General features: G+C 40.6%; 1 protein-coding gene across 1 annotated transcript; it reads left to right on the top strand.

Annotated features, from left to right (window-relative positions):
- The first annotated feature begins 11319 nt into the window (after positions 1-11319).
- Positions 11320-18851, top strand: steap4 (STEAP family member 4). The gene is made up of 9 exons (XM_079164742.1): positions 11320-11600; positions 11739-11846; positions 13520-13590; positions 14017-14101; positions 15636-15914; positions 16013-16107; positions 16218-16371; positions 16479-16649; positions 18143-18851. The coding sequence occupies exons 1-9, from the start codon at positions 11409-11411 to the stop codon at positions 18398-18400; spliced, it is 1413 nt and encodes a 470-aa protein (XP_079020868.1). The 5' UTR covers positions 11320-11408; the 3' UTR covers positions 18401-18851.
- The last annotated feature ends 571 nt before the right edge of the window (positions 18852-19422 follow it).

A 19422-nucleotide genomic window follows, 5' to 3' on the forward strand; every position in this document is an offset into this window, starting at 1 on the left:
TCTTTTTGTCTCTCTCTCTCTCTCCCTCTCTCTCTCTCACACACACACACAACCACACAACCACACACACACACACACACTAAGGGTAGCAGAGGCTTTACATTGAAAGAGAGAGAAAGAGAGTGAAAAATAAGAAGAGTGAGTGAATGAGAGGCAGAGAGGCAGAGAGGGATTACAACGGTTGAACTGGGAATGGTAGCAGGATGACAGGAAGAAGACGAGGAGCTATGAAGGTACTCAAAAAGACGTGGGGAGAGCTGAGTTTCAGACAGAATTGATCCGTCAATCTCTGAGGCTGAAGAGAGGTGGTTAAGGTGACCAGAGGTGGTGAATGGTTCAGTGGGGAACTCAATCTGTTCTTATGGCAGAGTAGCTGCACTTATTTTCCCCAACAAATCAACGAAATGCTTTAACAGGACGAGTTTTTCAGAAAATGATCGTAAAATACTGGGAATCCTCGCAGCTAAAAAGCTAATTAGGTTGTTTGTGCTGTTCAAATCAACCAATAACATTACCACCATGAGTCATATGAATGTTTTCTGATCTGCCATCTGCTTAAGTTTACATCAGTTTAACAACTGAAACCACTTGGCTAAGTCTCACCAAGGTCCATTTAGTAGCTGTTTTGGAGCTTTCAGTCATATCACATGAGCCTCATCCACAAATGGAGAATTGTAGATTTAAAATCTTCCTTTTTTTCCTGAGCACTTTAAGGATTTTAAAGTGAAAACACTAATCTCATCTCAGTGTCCACTTTGCAGCTGCTCTGGAGCTTTCAGTCATACCACATGCTCTACATCACCATAATTGTACCAACTTCGTATTTGGTTTAGTTAAGATAAAGATAGTGATCATGGTTAAAAGTAACCAACATGGATAGTTGACAGATGATAAGATTTGTACCACAGCCCCTGATGTCAAAGTGTAATGCTTTTTATAATCAATCATGTATCCAGACTTTTTTTTTTACAGCATTCTAACTACATCACACTATTCCAGCCTTTACTTCTCAGAGACAAACGTCATTATTCGTGTGACATTTGAACAAACAGACAATGCTGTTGTTTTCTGGTGAGATTAGTTTTCATCTGAATGCTCCTGAAATTGAACATAATGTCAAGAGACCGCCTTACTTCTCCATTTGATCCTTATTGACTTTGCAGAGTCCAAGAGTGTTAACCTTAAGTTGACTTGTATTTATTATCTTATGAAAACAGGAATCCACTGACTGCTCTAATAATAGATCATTTGCAATCGTAAATTATGAATTTGGCTATAGATTTACTGTGGAATTTGTCTCTTGATCAGTCCAGTTGAAGCATTGTCAAACTGTACAGTACAATAACACACATTATGTTTAAATAAAATGTCTTTCTCTATTGCTCACTGCTTTGGCAATGCAATAGCTCTTTGACTTGGAGAGGCACGTACACAAAAGAGACAGAGACATCTTACAGAAAAACCTCACCTAAAAAAGACAAGAACGTTATTCACACAATTTCATACCAACCTGTGATCAGCTATAACCCAACACCTTCCCAGGGTATAAGAGTAACATGCAAACATGCACATTATTTGCATGAAAGTAACAGAAATACAAATGATGGTAGCCATAATTACAGCAGTACAATAAATAACTGCTGTAACTCCCCCGAGGAGTTTGCTTTGGTTATATTGAGACCACGGGAACACAGTGAACCTCTCTATTCTCAGCCTGAAGCAATTAAACGGCTCCCATGATTGCTCCCATAAAACATCCCGCGTCTTTAACTGGTCCTCTTTTCTGTGTTGTTAAGCAGAGTCATTACGGCTGAAAATGCTTTTTGTTGATGGAGTGAGCGTGGATGAAAAGAGCGGGAAAAAATCCGCAGTTGGATGAATCCGGTGAATGCTTTTTATAAAGTCTCTATTTTAATTATGTCAGAGTGTGGAGAACAGAGATGAGGTCACAATGGCCCTCTTGCTCTCCCGTACTATCAGTCTATCTTTTAATTATCCACTACTCCTGTGTGGAAAGCAGAGGGTTGGTATATGGAAAAGAAGAGATAGCAGGGGCTCACATTCCCTCATCAACTGCCTGCCAAAAGTGTATGATGATTTGATGATTGAGTCCCCTCTCTCTCTCTCTCTCTCTCTCTCTCTCTCTCTCTCTCTCCCTCTCTCTCTCTCTCTCTCTGTCTAATATTGCAGTAGAGGATTCATCTCTCTGTCGTCTTAAAAGAGTCTCTTAAACACTTGTCTCTCCTCCATCTCCCACTATACCTTCACAATCCCTCTTTTGCATAATACTATGTACTCGTAGGGCATTGGAATTCATTCTAGAAAGAGATACTGACTTGACCTGAAAGTGCTTTTTTTCCCCTACAGGGAGTAGGTATTAGTCAGATGTGAGAATAAAGGAAAATACCAGCACGGAGAACAAAAAGAATCCATCGGTGGTACGATCTAGTCAACTGAATCTCTCTTGCAAGGGTACATTGAAGGAAAGCGTTACAAAATATGTCACCATACCATGAATCACTCTCCATGGTTTGATATTTACCTTGACCCATGAGACACTGCACCTTATTCATCGGCCACTGTAAAAGAAGACCTGCCTTGGTCAGGTCTGTTGAAGCAGATCGTCATAGAGGACCATACCACTGTTTTTTTCACATTACAAATCATGTGTCCGAAAGCATTTTCATTTTTCTATAATGCAAAAACCAATAGCAGACATATGAAACTTGCTTATGTTATTTCATCCATCAGAGAAAGCATCAAGTTTAAAAGATTTTTGAATTTTCTTTTAATAAAGTCGCACTATCATTGCTTGTTTTACAGTTTATGTGCATATTCAATGCAATGCATTACCACACAATGACAATGGAACTTCTCTCAAGGTGTGTGAGTTGTGCTGTTGACGGTCCTATGACAACGCTCACTATTTCACATTTTACCACCTTTAGCTTATAATGAATTATCTCTGAATGTAAAGAGCCTGAGAGATGGGAATATAATGCAGATTTAATGTTCTCAGTGATCGATTACACAACTCAAGCATCTTTCTCAAGTCTGCTAATTGAATGCCATAAAATGGAAACCACTATCTGCTTGTAATGGTAGGACAAGCTGTACATCACACATTTGAAAATGATTAGATATAATGTATTGCTTGCAAAAACATTGCAAAGTTACTTCAAGGAAATCCACCCAATCTCATGTTAATATACAGTGTACTCTAGGGTCGATTACATTTTGTTATTTCAACGTCCTTTATGATTTACTATTAATGTTGACCAAAAGTTAATAGGTAACAAATCAGAGGGAAATCTCCCTGACCCTTTTATGTCCAATATTCAAACTTTCTCTAAATAACAGATTAATTCTGACTCATTCAGGCAGTCTTTTAATCTTCATCTTCCCAAACATCTCACTAGCAGAGGTCAGTGTTCAATACGATGTAACTTATTATCCTGGTTAAAATGAAATATATAAATATAAACAGAATGAAATGAAAAAAAGCTTTTTGTCAAAATCTTTGTATATCTTCGAAAACCCTGAAAACTATCTTAGGTAGCGATAATGTATAAGCCCTCTTGAGTTTTTCTCCTCTGCACATTATTTCAATGACAGTTGATTTAACTTGAGTAAATAGCAAAACTCAATTTAAACTCTTACACATCCTGACCTCTAATACAGGGAAGTTCTATTACCTCACTCTTTATTTCAGTGTGTTAACTACTTTGTAAAGAATCATTTTCAGACTTTCTTATTTGGATGGTGAGAAGAAGCTGCCGTCTCTGGCATTTGGCCTTCCTCTAGCGTACCACAGCAAAAAGCTTTTCATAAACTCCTCAAGGCATCATGTTTGTCGATGTGTGAGACTATCTGTTTGCATGTGCTTGTCTGTTTACTGTAATCTGTAATCTATAATTAATCATTGTCACTGTGCTAGAATCTGGGCTTTTGTCTCGCAAATGTGAATACCTACTCTACAATCTCTCTCTCTCTCTCTCTCTCTCTCTCTATCCCTCCCTCTCTCTCTCGCTCTCTCTCACTCTCATGGGGAATGTCTATTTTAGGAACCTGATGTTCTCTGACAGCTTTCACACATTCCTCCATGGCATTAACGCTGAGAGAACACATTAAAACACACACACACACACACACACACACACACACACACACACACACACACACACACACACACACACACACACACACACATGAAGGAATATTGAGTCTCTCTAACATTAATATTTACAGAGAGTCCTCAGGACATGTCAGCTGCACTGGGGTAAATTAGCCTCTGGACATACACAATGAAATACAACACAATACAAAACGATCTTCTAACAGGCGCAGTGCATTACCACACACCATACATAACATTAGCATACAATACAAAATGATGCAGCACAATATAACTGTGCTCAATACGAAACGTCACCGTACATTACAATGAGATGGATCCATTTAGTATTGAGTGTAGTCAGGCTGTCTCTCTGAGGGGTCTGCCAGCTGTGATGATATGATATCAAGTCATAGTTTGAGTCATAACTTGTCATGTAAGATTATGGCCAGCTTTAGATGACATAGAACGGTAATGGGGGGGATCACATCCTGAGGCTGTTATACAGTGTGTGTTTGTGTGTGCACAGTATGTGTAAAACTAATACAACTGATAGTTCTGAATATAGCACATTAATAACACACACACACACACACACACACACACACACACACACACACACACGCACACACACACACGCTTGTGCAGTGACAGACACACTAAGACAAAGGAGTGTGAATGACACTTAAATGTCAATATATAGCTCAGGAAGTCAGAGACTAATTACACTCCTCTGCTGACACAAAGACATTCTTTTGGCTCTTTCTTTAAATCTCCACGGCTACCTGACAGGATACGTGACATGGGCAAAGCCTGTGGGATTACTGCCAAGCACAAACACACACTCACACACACACACACATTGACAAACACACTCATGGAGAACCACATGTTCTGGGAGAAACGTTATACAAAGTGATCCCTGTCACACACATGTATGCATACACATGTAAAGTTTGTTGCCACGTTGGGCCATATTTTGTCATCTTGTTCACAGCTATGGAGATCACAATTGTGTGTAAGAACAGCACATATAACATGTGATGATTTGATATTTTGAAGCTGGAGCTTTAGCTGTTCGCTGAGTGTTTTTACTCAGCGAACAGCTAAACTATCCGGTTGCAAGATTAAAAACATCGCTCGAGAAGTTCCTGGCAAACACTGTGTGTGTTTGTGTCTGCGCTATGTGTGCTTTGAATGTGCTTCGCTGAGTATGAAGGTCATCGGCAAGGGTGTTCAGAGTAATTATAAATGTTCTCTTCTGTCAGAGAAGGCCATGCCTGACCCTTGACAGATCAGAGTTCAGTGCTCTCAGTATGGTCACACAGCAATTAACCTTCGCATACTATACAAACGGTCACTCCTCCCTACTCCTTGTCTCTCTCTCTCTTACACACTCACACACACACACACACATACACACACACACACCTATTCACGCACATGCATTAACTGCAACCGATGCAAATTTGAACTGTATGTCTCCCTCTCCACTCCTTTTCCATCTGTCCCCTTCTAAATAGGGTCAATTTTATTAAATGGAATATTTTAGCAGAGACATTTGCACACTGGAGGGACTGGGATCTAATGTAAACTATAGCGTGTGCAGCAAGTTTCATGCCAACCTTTTTTTAAATATTGCATCCTTTACACTCTCTCTTTCTGGCTTACTCTCTCGATGCTCGATGCATCATTCAGTGTGTGATTTCCACCTGTACTTGCCGACACCTGCCATTTCAGGTTTGCATGCACTGCATTTTTCACCCAGCTGCCTCGTGACACACAAACTCTCTCTCACACACACACACACACACACACACACACACACACACACACACACACACACACACACACACACACACACACACACACACACACACATGCACACACAAAGACACACAAACATCTACACACATCATTCATGTTTGAATACTCTAATATTTGATTCCCAAGTCATTCATTATTTACATTTCTCTCAAAATCTATTTTCCTGAAAGACAAGGACATACGCTGGCATAATCTCTCTCTCTTTTTTGTCTCTCTCTCTCTCTCTCTCTCTCTCTCTCACATTTGTTGTAGATCTGCACGTCACGCACACACACTTCACACACAGCTTTATTTCAAACAGCTGTTTCTCAAGTATCCATTGTCAGGCTGACCTATTGTCAGTCCAAAATTTGGCAAGCATTATATAATAATGCACATATTCAATACCAATTATTCAAAGATATGTTTTCCGTTAAAATGTGATATACTATATGTACTGCAGGTGAAACATTTCAACGGAAGGTATCAGACACACACACACACACTGAACGAAAAGGAGAGTGAAGACAACACAGTTGTGTTCTTTTATGCCAGCTTGAATGTTCCACCCAATCGTCATTTTTATTTATTAAAATAAGTGTCTGTTTGTTATCGCTGTTAGCAAACCATCTGCTGTTCAGGAATGTTCAGCACAATAGAACATAATATAATCACATAGAATGGCAAACAGAAGAGCGGACCTTACAGATTAGCTGACAATGAATGATTCTCTTTCTCTATTAAAAGAAACCCTCACGAGACAGCGAAATGCACAATAAACTGGCGTGTCTTATCAGCGCTCACAGTATGTATTGTTGTATTTTCTCCAGAAAAGCACGAGAGACACAGGATGGTTCTGAAATAATGAAAATATTCTTCTTATTTTTGCGATAATGGAGACATTTAAGTAACAAAGCTTTTACATCACAATACACCTCAATTCAAAGCAAATCCCTGGAAATCATGTTTCTCCCTAAATAACTACATCCAGAGGTAGACGGATAAACAGACAGGCAGAGAGACAGCTACAGACACACACACGTACTGTCTATGAAGAGAAACATAGATTGACAAACTGGGATGGCACCAAATAACCACATCACAAGCAAGAAATGCAGGTTGCCAACATCTTTAAAGTGAACTTTATTGCGGTCTGTGAGAATTCCCCACAAAACATAGTTCTATAGATGTAAGAAGAGAGATGTCTGCTCTGAAATCATCAACACAAAACATGAAATAACCCACAGTCAGAACTGATGTTCACCATATTTCATATATTCCTATTCCTTCATGTATTCTTAAAACCAAAGGTGAATTGTAACACCGAGCCACAGTCGCCCCTTATATCATTATCTGTGATGTGTGTAAGTGTGTGTCTGTGGGTGTGAAGGCAATTAAATCCAGCATGGCAATAGCAGACTCCGCCAGTAAACAATAAACAGATATACATGAGAGAGACAGGTAGATAGAGACTGAAACGACAGACAAGACCTCAGTTAAACTTAGTAACCATGCAACTAATCTTACTGGCCTGCTGCAGGCTCGTAATTATTTTTCACCAATCATGGGTCTGTGCGAGTCGCCTCATTGTGGCATTGTATCCCAGAAGGCATTTTGAAGGGGAATGAGAACAAATGGCATCCTCCCTTGTTAGGAGAATTTTTCCTCCTTGTTAACTACAGATTTGGTGTGAAAATGTAGCCTAGATAGAAACAACAATTTACCTAATCACCATTAATCACCATACTGCTCATTAAATTCGTGCAAATTGCATGCTGCCTACCCTACTCTCCTCTTCCTTCACCCTTACTGCTGTAAAATTATAGAGCAGGAAAATTGCATCTCTGATGAGTCCGAGGTTTTCATCCTTATAGAATTAGACTTTTTCCTACCTTGTCAGCTCTTTCACTCGACTGGAGGTAAGGCTGAGGAGATGAGGCGAAAAATTCTTTAGGCCCATTTCAGCCTAATAATGGGCTGCCGATTTCCCTGCAGCCACGAGGGAGGAGCTGTGTGGATGCATGCTATTTGTAGACCACAGCTGTTCGTCAAAGATATGATTATATAGAATGACACAGATACATCAGAGATTTTCATCTCAACTCCCACAGCATGGCAACCAAAATGGTTCTGTTCAGTTTCATCCATCTCAGATCACACAAAGAGTGACGTGGAGTGGAAGAGGGAAGGAAGAAGTCGGATGAGGCAAAAAGATTGTAAAAGCTTGCTTTCCAAGGAGAGGATAAGACAATCCCATGCAAGCATTATCTTTGTCGGGATATTTTCAAAGAGTCACAATCCCCCTGTGTTGAAGGCTGAATTCTGAAATAAGCAATATAATTCAGCAGCGATGTGTGTCGGACGAAAGAGGAAAATCTCTAAATCTGCAGTTTCATGCAGCTCCTCCCCACCTCTGATTTCTGCCGCTTGGCTTGCCAGATAAGAGTCCTAACTTCAAACGTGCAGTCAATGCTCATCCTGTTAAAGCAGAGATAGAGGACGAGGCTCTCGGAGTTCGGAAATGTTTCTATGTGGTATGTATTCCTGCTGTGGAGATGGCGATAATGTGACATTGAGTATAAACTCACACACACATACAGTCTCTTTACACCGAGCATACAAAACACATACAGCATGTTCCATATGCATAGGCATATGATCTATTAATATATCTCATCAGCCCTAATTCAGCAATTTCATCAAAGGCAAACATCTGCAGAAATGGGTTGCATTTTCATCCAAACTGTTTCAGATTCTCCTTAAACCTATTCTAAATGTTTCATAATGAATATCCCAGGCGTGTCTGTCTGGAAAGCTGGTAATGGAATATTTATAGAATATTTCTGGGAATACTTTTGGGAAACTCTGGTTCTAACAAGCCTCTTTGTTCTACAGAGGCACAATTTCAGCTTCCCTAAGTTGCATCTCTCCTTTTGCCTCTTTCTCTGTGTTTCACTCTCTCTGCTATTCGCTCTCTGGTTCTGTCGTTGTGTCTCATTGTATATACAGTATCGCTCACTGTGCCTTGATACCTTTCTCTCTGTCTGCTTTTTCATCAACCTCAAAACCTGAGCTCAGTCAGAACCTCAATCTGAGCCTCATACCTAATGCATTACAGGAGTAGCCATCATATAACAGAAATCCCACAGAACTCATCTATCCTGCAGGCTTTTGCTTGCCCATTGTAGCAGCATTGAACTATTATGCATGCTGTAACTCACAACTGTCTTTCATAACTGTGCCTCATATCATTCTTCGTGCCTCCTGACAGCTGGAAGCAGCTGGAAACTTCCAAATAATTGCCCTTGGGAATTGAACCTCATCCCCACAGCAGTTCACGCTTGCTTGCAGTGCATGCAGTGCAGTGCTGTCGGTGAGAGTTGCAAATTAGTTTTTTGTCTCTTAAACTAGCAGAATAAATGTTTAATGTTCACTATTGCAAGGTTGCATGTTCTTTCAGTAATGCACTGCAGGCTGATTCAACACAACACTGACACAATTTGAGCTCAGTTCCTCACATGAGCTGTAATCTGTACTCCACCCTGACATTTATAAAATGGCGGTTCAGCATGTGTTTGATGTAAACATGTCCCAGAGCGCATTCCCTGTTAAATGTCGCAAGATGTTTTCGGATAAGCACAAACCACTTGCATGCTTTCAAATCCTCTCTGGACTCTCTGGATATCAGATCTTGAAGAGGTGTGTGTGTGTGTGTGTGTGTGTGTTTTTCTGTGTGTGTGTTGGCCATAAGGGATGGCCCCAGTGGTTGACACTTGTCATTTCATGTGCCTCTGGAACCTGTATTATTAAAACCTTTAATACAGTCTATGATTAAAACTAACTTTCTGTTGCTACCAGTAGCTACGCCAAATCAACCACATTTGAAAACTGAAGGATTAGCAAGAGCAAGCATCCAAAGAAGTGTCCTTTAAATGTTTTACCTGTGTGCTTCTGTGTGTGTAGGAGAAGGGGGTTGATAACCTTGAGAGCAAAGAGGCATCTGTTAAAGAAACAGATTAGTGGAAAATATAACAGTCAGCTTTACTTGATTTCAGCATGGGTTTGATGTAAACACAATCAATGATTTCAATAGTTGTTAATTTAGAGACAGATTGGAAAAGAGAGGCCGGGAAGCACTAGGGGTCGAGTGAGAGTGTGAAGAGCAAAAGGGAGAAAGAAAGGCAGACAATGTAGGAGAGAGAGTGACTTTTAGGCAGATAGAGAGGGAAGAGGAGAAGAAAGGGAAGATGTCCCGGAGGCAGAGCGAGTAAATGAGTCATCGGACTGGATCTGCTATCAGGTCTATTCTAACAGCACTACAAGTGAATGGATGCCTTAAAGGTTAGGCATAAAATGATTTCTCATTTTGCTGCGATATCCCCCAAGGTAGACATTAATGCTTTAGTTATGGACTTGACTGTAAAAGCTCCTGAGGCTGCGTGCGCTGCTTGTCTTCCATAAATATCATCACCTCTCTATATGCACATTGTGATTTCAATGAGGCTGCTTTTATGACGAGGAGCGTATTTTTGTGCAAATAGTCAGTAAAGTTGATGTGATGCTGTGTGTCATTTCTACAGTCAGGTAGTCACCCTGCCTGCAGAGCCAACTCCCCAGGTGCTGCGGATCACAGCTGAGACTGTAGTCCGCTCTGATCGTCCTGATATCCGCCCGCACACACAGACACTGACCGACGAACACTTGCAAGCAAAGCCATACATTCATACAAAGTGAAGCAGCCACACACAAAATAACTTACAATGTGTGCCAGGCTTCATTTCTGCTCTGCTGAGTTTGTTCGTGTCACAACTTTGCAGATGTTTCAGCCATGGGGACATGAACGCTATTTGCACAAATTCTCTTCCCAGTCGTTTGGTTGGAACAGTGGGTTTTGAAATGATAATGAATCTGTGGGCCAGGATCTCCCACATGGCACCATGTCTAGTGTGGAAATAAATAGAATAAGGCAGCCCTGGAAAGCAGCAGAATAAGATTTTCTTTCTATCAAATGTAAAAGTTAAATTCTGGCTGAACCAGATATGTGTGTCTAAGAAGAGATTAAATGTAAAAACAGGAATTAATCTGAGATTATTGCATCGGCAGATTCAACTGATTTACAGTTTAAAGTCCTGCTGTATCAATCAATCAATCTCTTGACTGCACATGCAGGAATAAAAAGATACAAAAACACACTCTTAAATGTAGTGATGACTCACAGTGACACATCATTATATGATGCATGCTCGCCCACTCCTACACATATGATCTCAGGAGTTGATTGCAGGTGTTAAGAACACCCCCATCTCCCACACACACACACACACACACACACACACACACACTTTTACAGCGGGAGAAAAATCCCAACAGTGTTGCGCACACTCAAAGAAGGAGAGGCAGTGTAGAGGTCAGATTCCACAGTAACATATAACTACGCAGCAGGAAACATTGACCGCGCAAACTAACAGTGGTGAATAGACTGTTGGAGATGATGCAGCCAGAGAGTGTGTTGCTGCATTCTCTGAGCAGAGCAGCTGCCCCTCTGCCAGAGCTGCTGTGTATCTTCGGGACGGGGGACTTGGGGCGCTCTCTGGGCCAGCGTCTGCTCCAGTCTGGCTACAGGGTGGTGTACGGCAGCCGCAGACCTAACAGCTGTGGCCCCTTGCCTCAGGGAGCTCAGGTACCTCACATGGCTTAACATAGCACTTTTAGTCTGTCAAAATGTACAAAAAAAAGGTGTGTGTGTGTGTGTGTGTGTGTGTGTGCAGCTCAAGCATGTTTATGTCTCTCGATGTCTTGATGTATGTGTTGTTTACAGGTGATGAGCCACGTAGAAGCAGCCCAATCTGCCAGTCTGATCTTCATTTGTGTTCACAGAAAACACTATGAATTCCTGGAGACAATGGCTTCTCATCTTAAAGAAAAGGTAAATTAAGGTTTGATGTTAGCATCAATCAATCAATCAACACTACGGTATGCACAATCCTAAGTAGTTACTAAAGGGAAAGAATCAGGAAGTAATAGTTAATTACAAATAGCAATTTAAAAAGTAGTTCCTGTTGCTGAATCAAGGAATATCCTCAATGAACTGGAACATATTTCTTAGTTCCTCCAAATCAGGGAATCTACATGTTGACAATCGACAAGTTGCACCTAGTAACCTTTAAACCAGGTGATAGGTGGGATGTAAAAATAAGTAACCAATGCAATACAGCACATAGCAGTTACTATATATGTGCCCCCCTTGCTTAAAGTAGTTACAAAACGGAAGGTAATTTAAGATAATCGTGAAGTTATAATGATGTTTTCTGAGAAACAAACACAGTATAAGAGGCAGTGATGCGTTTTTGATGCTATGATCCGATATATTAGTATAAAGTAAGTCAGTGGTCCTTAAAACATGGACTTTTGAGTAGTTCCCCCGAAGAAGAAGAATTTTCCCACAGACTGTTTCATATGAACATTTTTTAGAGGCATGAAGAGGTTCCAGCAACGACTAGTCAGAAAAGTGTAGTGGACGTGTGTTTTCCCTCTAAATCATTCATTTTGAGACCACTCTTATTATCTTGTGATCCCTCGGAGGGGGAGAACCATGAAGTAAATGATGAGCATTCAGATTCACAGGTAGAAACTAACATTGTATTTGTTCTCAAGTAATTTACCATTAGCCACAATATAATCCATGATTCAGAGTTAGTGAAACATATTAGCTATTAATGCCCATTTCATTCAAGATGTATTCTTTACATATATCTCAGCAACTGTTCTGGATTTTGTGTAAAGTGTTGTAACATACAGTACCACATTAGACTCTAAGTGTTAGGGCCGTTACTCTTTGATCATCAAACAATTTGTGAACTGATTTCCCTGTACAAGCTTTTTATTGTTTTTACTTCAGTTGTGAAGTTGTGCTACTGGGTTCACTTCTCATTATGATACCCAATATATCGTGTAGGCAGAATGAAGAGGTCAAGGGAAAAGAATGTGGCTCAAGCAACATCTTTTTCAGTACTACAAAACTTTATAAGTAGCCATATCACAGCCACATACACGCATGACAATTTGAGACAAAGAGAGAGGCGCCTCACATGCCAAAATAAAGATTTAAACATGTAATCATTGCACAAAATATAATCAGTACATTTTAGGGGGAGAAATAAAATAAAATAGTATGTACCTCACTAAAAACAAGATATGGAAATATAATGCAGATAAGGCAACATATAATAGAAAATAAAACAATATGACAATAAAAAAAAAAAATCAGATCACAACCAGACTCAAATCAGAAATTACTGTCTTTCTAATTACTGATCAGTGCATGTGTACTCCACTTTACTCTGTCACACAAAACGTGATGTGAATGCAGTAACGTCTTTGTCTGTAAAGCAATACCGCTGACACGACTTAATCAGCATTTTTTTTTTGTGATCAGCTCAGTTCTGTTCACACCTTTATCATACTTTCTGGATAGCTCAACAGGCTCCCTTTATTGCAATAGGAATATGTATGAGACAAGATAAGAGTTAATTGAATTGATTGAACAAGTTTTTTCTTTTGTCTTCTGCACTCTGTCGATGCTGATGGGTTGATAACAAGGTGCTGGTGGACCTCAGTAACAACCTGAAGAAAAACTTGTACCCAGAAGCCAATGCCGCCTACCTGCAGAGGTAACAGACTCCTGTGAACGCGAAGAAAAGAAACAAAGGATGTCTCAATCATAAAGACACTGTGCATGTAAAAGCTTCCATCCTCGTAAATATAATGTTTTATAAATGGAGCTAACTTTTCTGCAGATAAATATCGGATTAATGTCAACAATCATTTTGCAACAGTAGGTGCCACTTCTACTCAAATATTGTCAGTCTTTGTGGGGAAAGTGCTCCTAAAAACCACTTAGAAATGAATCCAAAAGAAATGAAAAGAAATGAAAAGAAATTGCGGGGTTGCAGCTCCCTTGGCAGGACGGCCTGCTGTGTGTCTATTCATTTGAAGTGGAAACATTGATTCTCACCATTTTCAGGCCCTTCTTTTCCTGTTTGTGTATTTGTAGATAGAAACAATAGCAGCTAAAGTCCTTGCTGTGTGTTCCACAGACTGGTCCCTGGAGCTGCTGTGGTGAAAGGGCTTAACACGCTGTCTGCCTGGGCCTTGCAGAATGGACTTCTGGCAGGAAAACAGGTGAGAGAGGAGGGGAAGTGAGGAATCTGTTTAAAGACGGCAGTGGGATCAGGGTGAAAAAGCCAGGACGCTCCCGAGCCTTAAGGAAGGCTTTGGTTGACTGTAGTGAAGATACAAAGAGCAGCTACAGAGACTACCAACTTGATCTTTTCATGATGCGATGCATGTTTAACTTCTCACCTGGCAACAATAACTACTTTCAACATTTCCTGGAACACATAAGAAATATCTTAAGCTTGTTAATAATAAGTGTCAATTTCCCCACTGCGGGACTAATAAAGGATTATCTTATCTTAATAGGAGATGAATGCTTTACCAAAAGCCACACACAATTTAGGAAGGGAATTGATTTCATTTCTGTTGATGCAGATGATTGATTTTGCCGTCTTTCCATAACAATGCAAGAGAAAATGAGGACAGTGCTTGTATGAACACACAAACAAACAAACAAACAAACACACTTAATGATGTTACAGAGTAGAAAGACCATTGTTTATTGCAGCTTCCGTTTCACAGCTACAAAGAGAAACACAAACATGCTGAAACCTCTGGAGACCAAACCTGAATCTGCCTTGAATCCTCTTCAACACACAAACAAACACACACACACACACACACACACACACACACACACACCACTGCAGTGCTCTATTTTCTTTGAAAACAGGTAGCTGTGAGAGAACAGGAGTGTCTGAATGTGTGTCTTTATCAGTGCACGTGTCGGTACAGTATATATCCACACACACACATGATTGTAAGTGTGTGCTATTCGTTGTCCAGCAATTTGATTAGATCCACAGCGGGGCTGTGCCTCTGTCACATTTACATTCAGATGAAGATTTAGTCTGTCGGCCATCCCCTGCTGTTACTGGTGCAGTAATGTAGGGAGACATGGCTGGCTGCCCGGTCCACTTATACACACACCTGGGGGAAGACTGCTCAATCCCACTGACTCCACTATATGCCTGTCAAACTGCTCTCTCTCTCTCTCTCTCTCTCTCTCTCTCTCTCTCTCTCTCTCTCTCTCTCTCCCTTTGTAGAATACGCCCCCCCCCTTTACGAACTAGTTAATCGTCTTATCACAGAGCTGTGAGTGTGGTAATAACCTTCAGCATGGTGAAGATCTAGAAATAGGATTACATATTGAGCAGTGTATGTATATATAGTATGCATGTGTCTTTGCATAGTCATACACTTGCAGGGGCTTCATCTCAAAATTTGTGCAACAGCACAGCGGAGATCAACAAAAGAAGGGTAATTCTGTAAACAGACACTGTGTATACACGGTGCAGTCATGCGCTATATACTTCAAACAGGGCTGGTGAGTCATCTACAATAATCTTAGAGTGATTATTAACAACTAAAAAACAAAAGCTGAGCAGAATGCAGCAATACAAAAATATTTCTATTTTTGTTGTATATAAATATATATATATATATATATATATATATATACATATATAGTAAATCACCAACCTTTTTCTTTAAATGGCCACAGCACATTTTGAGAATTACTCACACCTCCATGCTACAGGTGTACCTGTGTGGGAACAGTGCAGAAGCAAAGCGGGCAGTAGCAGAGATGTCCACTAAGCTCGGCCTCACTGTTCTGGATAAAGGGTCTCTGTCAGCAGCCAGAGAGCTGGAGGACTTCCCCCTGCAGCTTTTCCCACAGTGGAGGCTACCGCTATGTGTGGCCGTTGGCCTCACCACCTTCTTCTTCTTCTATCTGCTCATTAGAGATGTCATCTACGCTTATGCTGAACAGGGGAAAGACATCTCCTTCAGAATTACGGTGGCCCTGGGCAATAAGGTAAAGATTTGCCCCCGTCTGGTTAAATGTTCTGTAGATGGTATTTTGTGTTCCCCTTTAAAAGGTGTGTTCTGTTCATTGGTCTATTCATCTTTCAGGTGTTTCCCATTGTGTCTCTCATCATGTTGTCTCTGTGTTACCTGCCTGGTGTCATAGCTGCCTTCCTTCAGCTCTACCGAGGAACCAAGTACAGGTCAGAGATCAAACCATCACAAAAATCTCCACTACCTGTGCAATTTATTGTAAAAAAAAAAAAAAAGGTGTTTAATTTTTTAAGGCTTAGCTCAGTTTTGCATGTTTCAGACGCTTCCCTGATTGGCTGGACCGCTGGATGCTGTGTAGGAAGCAGCTGGGTCTGATTGCACTGGGCCTTGCTTTTCTCCATGCCATCTATACATTCGTCACTCCTACTCGCTATTCTGTCAGACACAAACTCATCTCGCTTGTGGTGGATGAGGTACGGCGGGCTGGGTCAAACCTCGTAGTGTTTCTACAATCCTGAACATAGAGAAGTATGACATAAAGCCAACCATACTCACAGTACTGTCTCTCTGTCTCCCTCAGCTGAAGAGCAATAAAACCACCCCGTTTTACTTTGATAACACGGAGGCATGGGGCCAAGACTCATTCTATATGCTGGGAATCCTGGGCTTCTTTCTTTATGTCCTGCTAGGACTAACATCCCTGCCCTCGGTGGGAGGCTCTCTCAGCTGGAGAGAGTTCAGCTTCATTCAGGTCAGAGCTCAGTTGGAAACGTACAGTCCTTTATGTGCATGTGATAGTGTTCGAGTGTGGGTGGGTGTGCTTGCGTTCACCTTAAGACCTCAGATGTTATGTCAGTCATGTGCTTACTGTCAGTAAGAAACTTAATTTAGGGCTGTGATAATCTATATTTGGAGTTTCCAAGATTTCACCAGAGTTATTAAAGTGTTGTAAAAGCAATATGTCACTGGCAGTCATATCCCCGAAGGCTAGTTAACTAACTGCCTAACACAGGCACACAGACTGAAAGCCTGGCTGACTTTAGCCCAGGATCTTAAATGTTAAGTTATTCATTAAATAGAATTATGATACCTGGTATAATCCTCAGGGAGGAGATTGTTAATACAGGTCACAGGTCCATTTGTGTAAAGGTCATGTCCATAGATAAACCTCAGATAGGGAATAAGACTTAGAGATAGAGGTCTAGGTCAAGATAAGTCTTATGATCTGGTGAGAGAAATTGTGAAAAACATTTGATAACTGGTATCAATTTACATAAAATATTTTTCTTTTCAGGGGTTGTCAACCGAGGAATGTAAATGAATGAATGTTAATGCTCACAGCAGAAAGATTTGCTGTTGTAAATGGGTTGATTATCATTATAGGGGCACCGTTCATTACTGCACTTCATTAATATGAATGTTTCCTTATTGTGCTGTTTACTCTAAGTCACTGTGGATGAGAACATCAACCGCCAAATGCTAAACATGTTGATGAAAGCACATTATCCAAGTAATTAACAATAACGGAGCATCAAAGGCCACTAGTGCTACAAAACCAATTACTCTGGATTTATATTGAATTCATATTTTTCAGAAACATACCACAGAAATGTTCAGTGTGTGACAGGTTTCTATTTATAAAATCAGCTGTACTGTTGTTTCAATTGAACCAAAACAAATTTAATTTTGAACAGAAAAAATGATTTTTGTCATGCAATGTGTGTTATTTGTGTATACAATTCTTAAAGGAATAGTGTAAAGTTTCAGAAAAAATGCTCATTTGCTTATTTGCCAAGAGTTATATGTGGGTCCGCTAAATATGAATAACACCAGCAGTCGGTTAGCTTAGCTTAGCGTAAAGACTAACCCACAAGCTAACTTGGATCTGTGCAGCGTTCACAAAGTCCTCCCACAAGCTTCTCTAAAGCTCATGCTGTATCTCACTTGTCTGTAGGAAAACCAAAGAGTATGGGGTTATGTGCTGGAATATTTCTTCTCCGAGCGTGGTAACCTTCTGAGATAAAACGCATGATTTAGTGAGCTTTAGAGGTGCTGGTAACTTGATTTTGTTAGCTTTGGAAAGAGACAGGCATCTGTTTCCTTTGTGCTAACCAAAGCCAACCAGCTGCTGGCCATGACTATATATTTGCTGTGCAGACATGAGAGCCGTAAGTGAATAAGCGTGTTTCCTAAAATATCTCACTCCTCTTTTAACATTTCCATTCCATGTGATTTTTCCCCCAGTCTAAGCTGGGCCACCTGACGCTGATCATATGCACAACGCATGGCTACATTTACGGCTGGAACAAATTCCTTCAACCCTCTACCTACAAATGGTACACTCCTCCTGGCTACATGCTCTGTCTGATTGTGCCTTCTGTGGTGCTGGTGCTGAAGGCACTGGTCATCCTCCCCTGTGTAGATCGAACCCTAACCCGCATTCGACAAGGCTGGGAGAGGACGCAGTCAGACGAGGAGATGGCTAAGGCCACCAACCTGTGAACTCTGACCTCTGAAGTCATCTGAGATGCTGGTTATTGAACGTCTATGTCAGTTGTTATTTGAGGTTAAAATAAATCCTGAACTGGTCATAACTACAGTATACATTTCAAATAGTATGAGAATACTGATGATCATATATGTAAAAAAAAAAACTTCACAACTTAACTTATTCATTTTCTCAAATGTACTGTTTGGGTGGGGGAAATCTCATATTATTCATGTTGGTATGTAGAATGAGAAATAGTAAAACATATCCAAAGACAATTTTGTCCGTGCTCAGTTGGTGCATGTTTGTGTCCTTTGATGAGTCGGCAATGCCTCCTCTCAATTGTTCAATAGCCAAACAAAACTAAAAAGTATAGTGTATTTCAGCCAAATGGACAGGTCTCTCTGGATTTAAATGTTTTTAATGTCTATTTCCTTTGAGCTTTGAATAAAAAAACTGATTTCATGTTTGTGCTGTATCTTTTTCACCGAATGTGGAGAAAAATAGATTGATATCCCCCGCTGACCCATTGTTTTGATAAACGTAGGCAACAGTTTCCGCTTTCCTCTCTCCCCTCCCTTCAAGTTGTGCGATTGTATCCCTGAGGTTGCTTTCTTTTCAGGATGTTATTGATCTCCCTGTTTTCTTACACAAATACCTGGCTTCCCAAACCTGCTTTCCTCTTAAGGGCATGCAAGTGTGCACACTTACACACTATGCTTGCACATATACACGGTGAAGGAGAGTAAGGTTAAGCTAATTATATTGCCACATGCAGACTCAACACACACGCGCACACAGATGTACCCATACAAGTGCCAACACCACAGTGGATCAGATTTGGAAGCCAAAAGCAGACTCGGGAGGATGAACATGTGTCTGTTACAGATCTAAAACAGGGTTACAGAGGGCTAACGCGGGTAGATCATCAGACCATGTACAAGGAGGCAGAGCAGAATGTAGGTTGCATAACATAGACAGTTTGTCAATGGCAGGTGACTTGATCAGCAGATGAGCGGAGGTGGCAAAGTCAATA

Source organism: Pholis gunnellus (assembly GCF_910591455.1).
Source record: "Pholis gunnellus genome assembly, chromosome: 8".
NCBI lineage: Eukaryota > Metazoa > Chordata > Actinopteri > Perciformes > Pholidae > Pholis > Pholis gunnellus.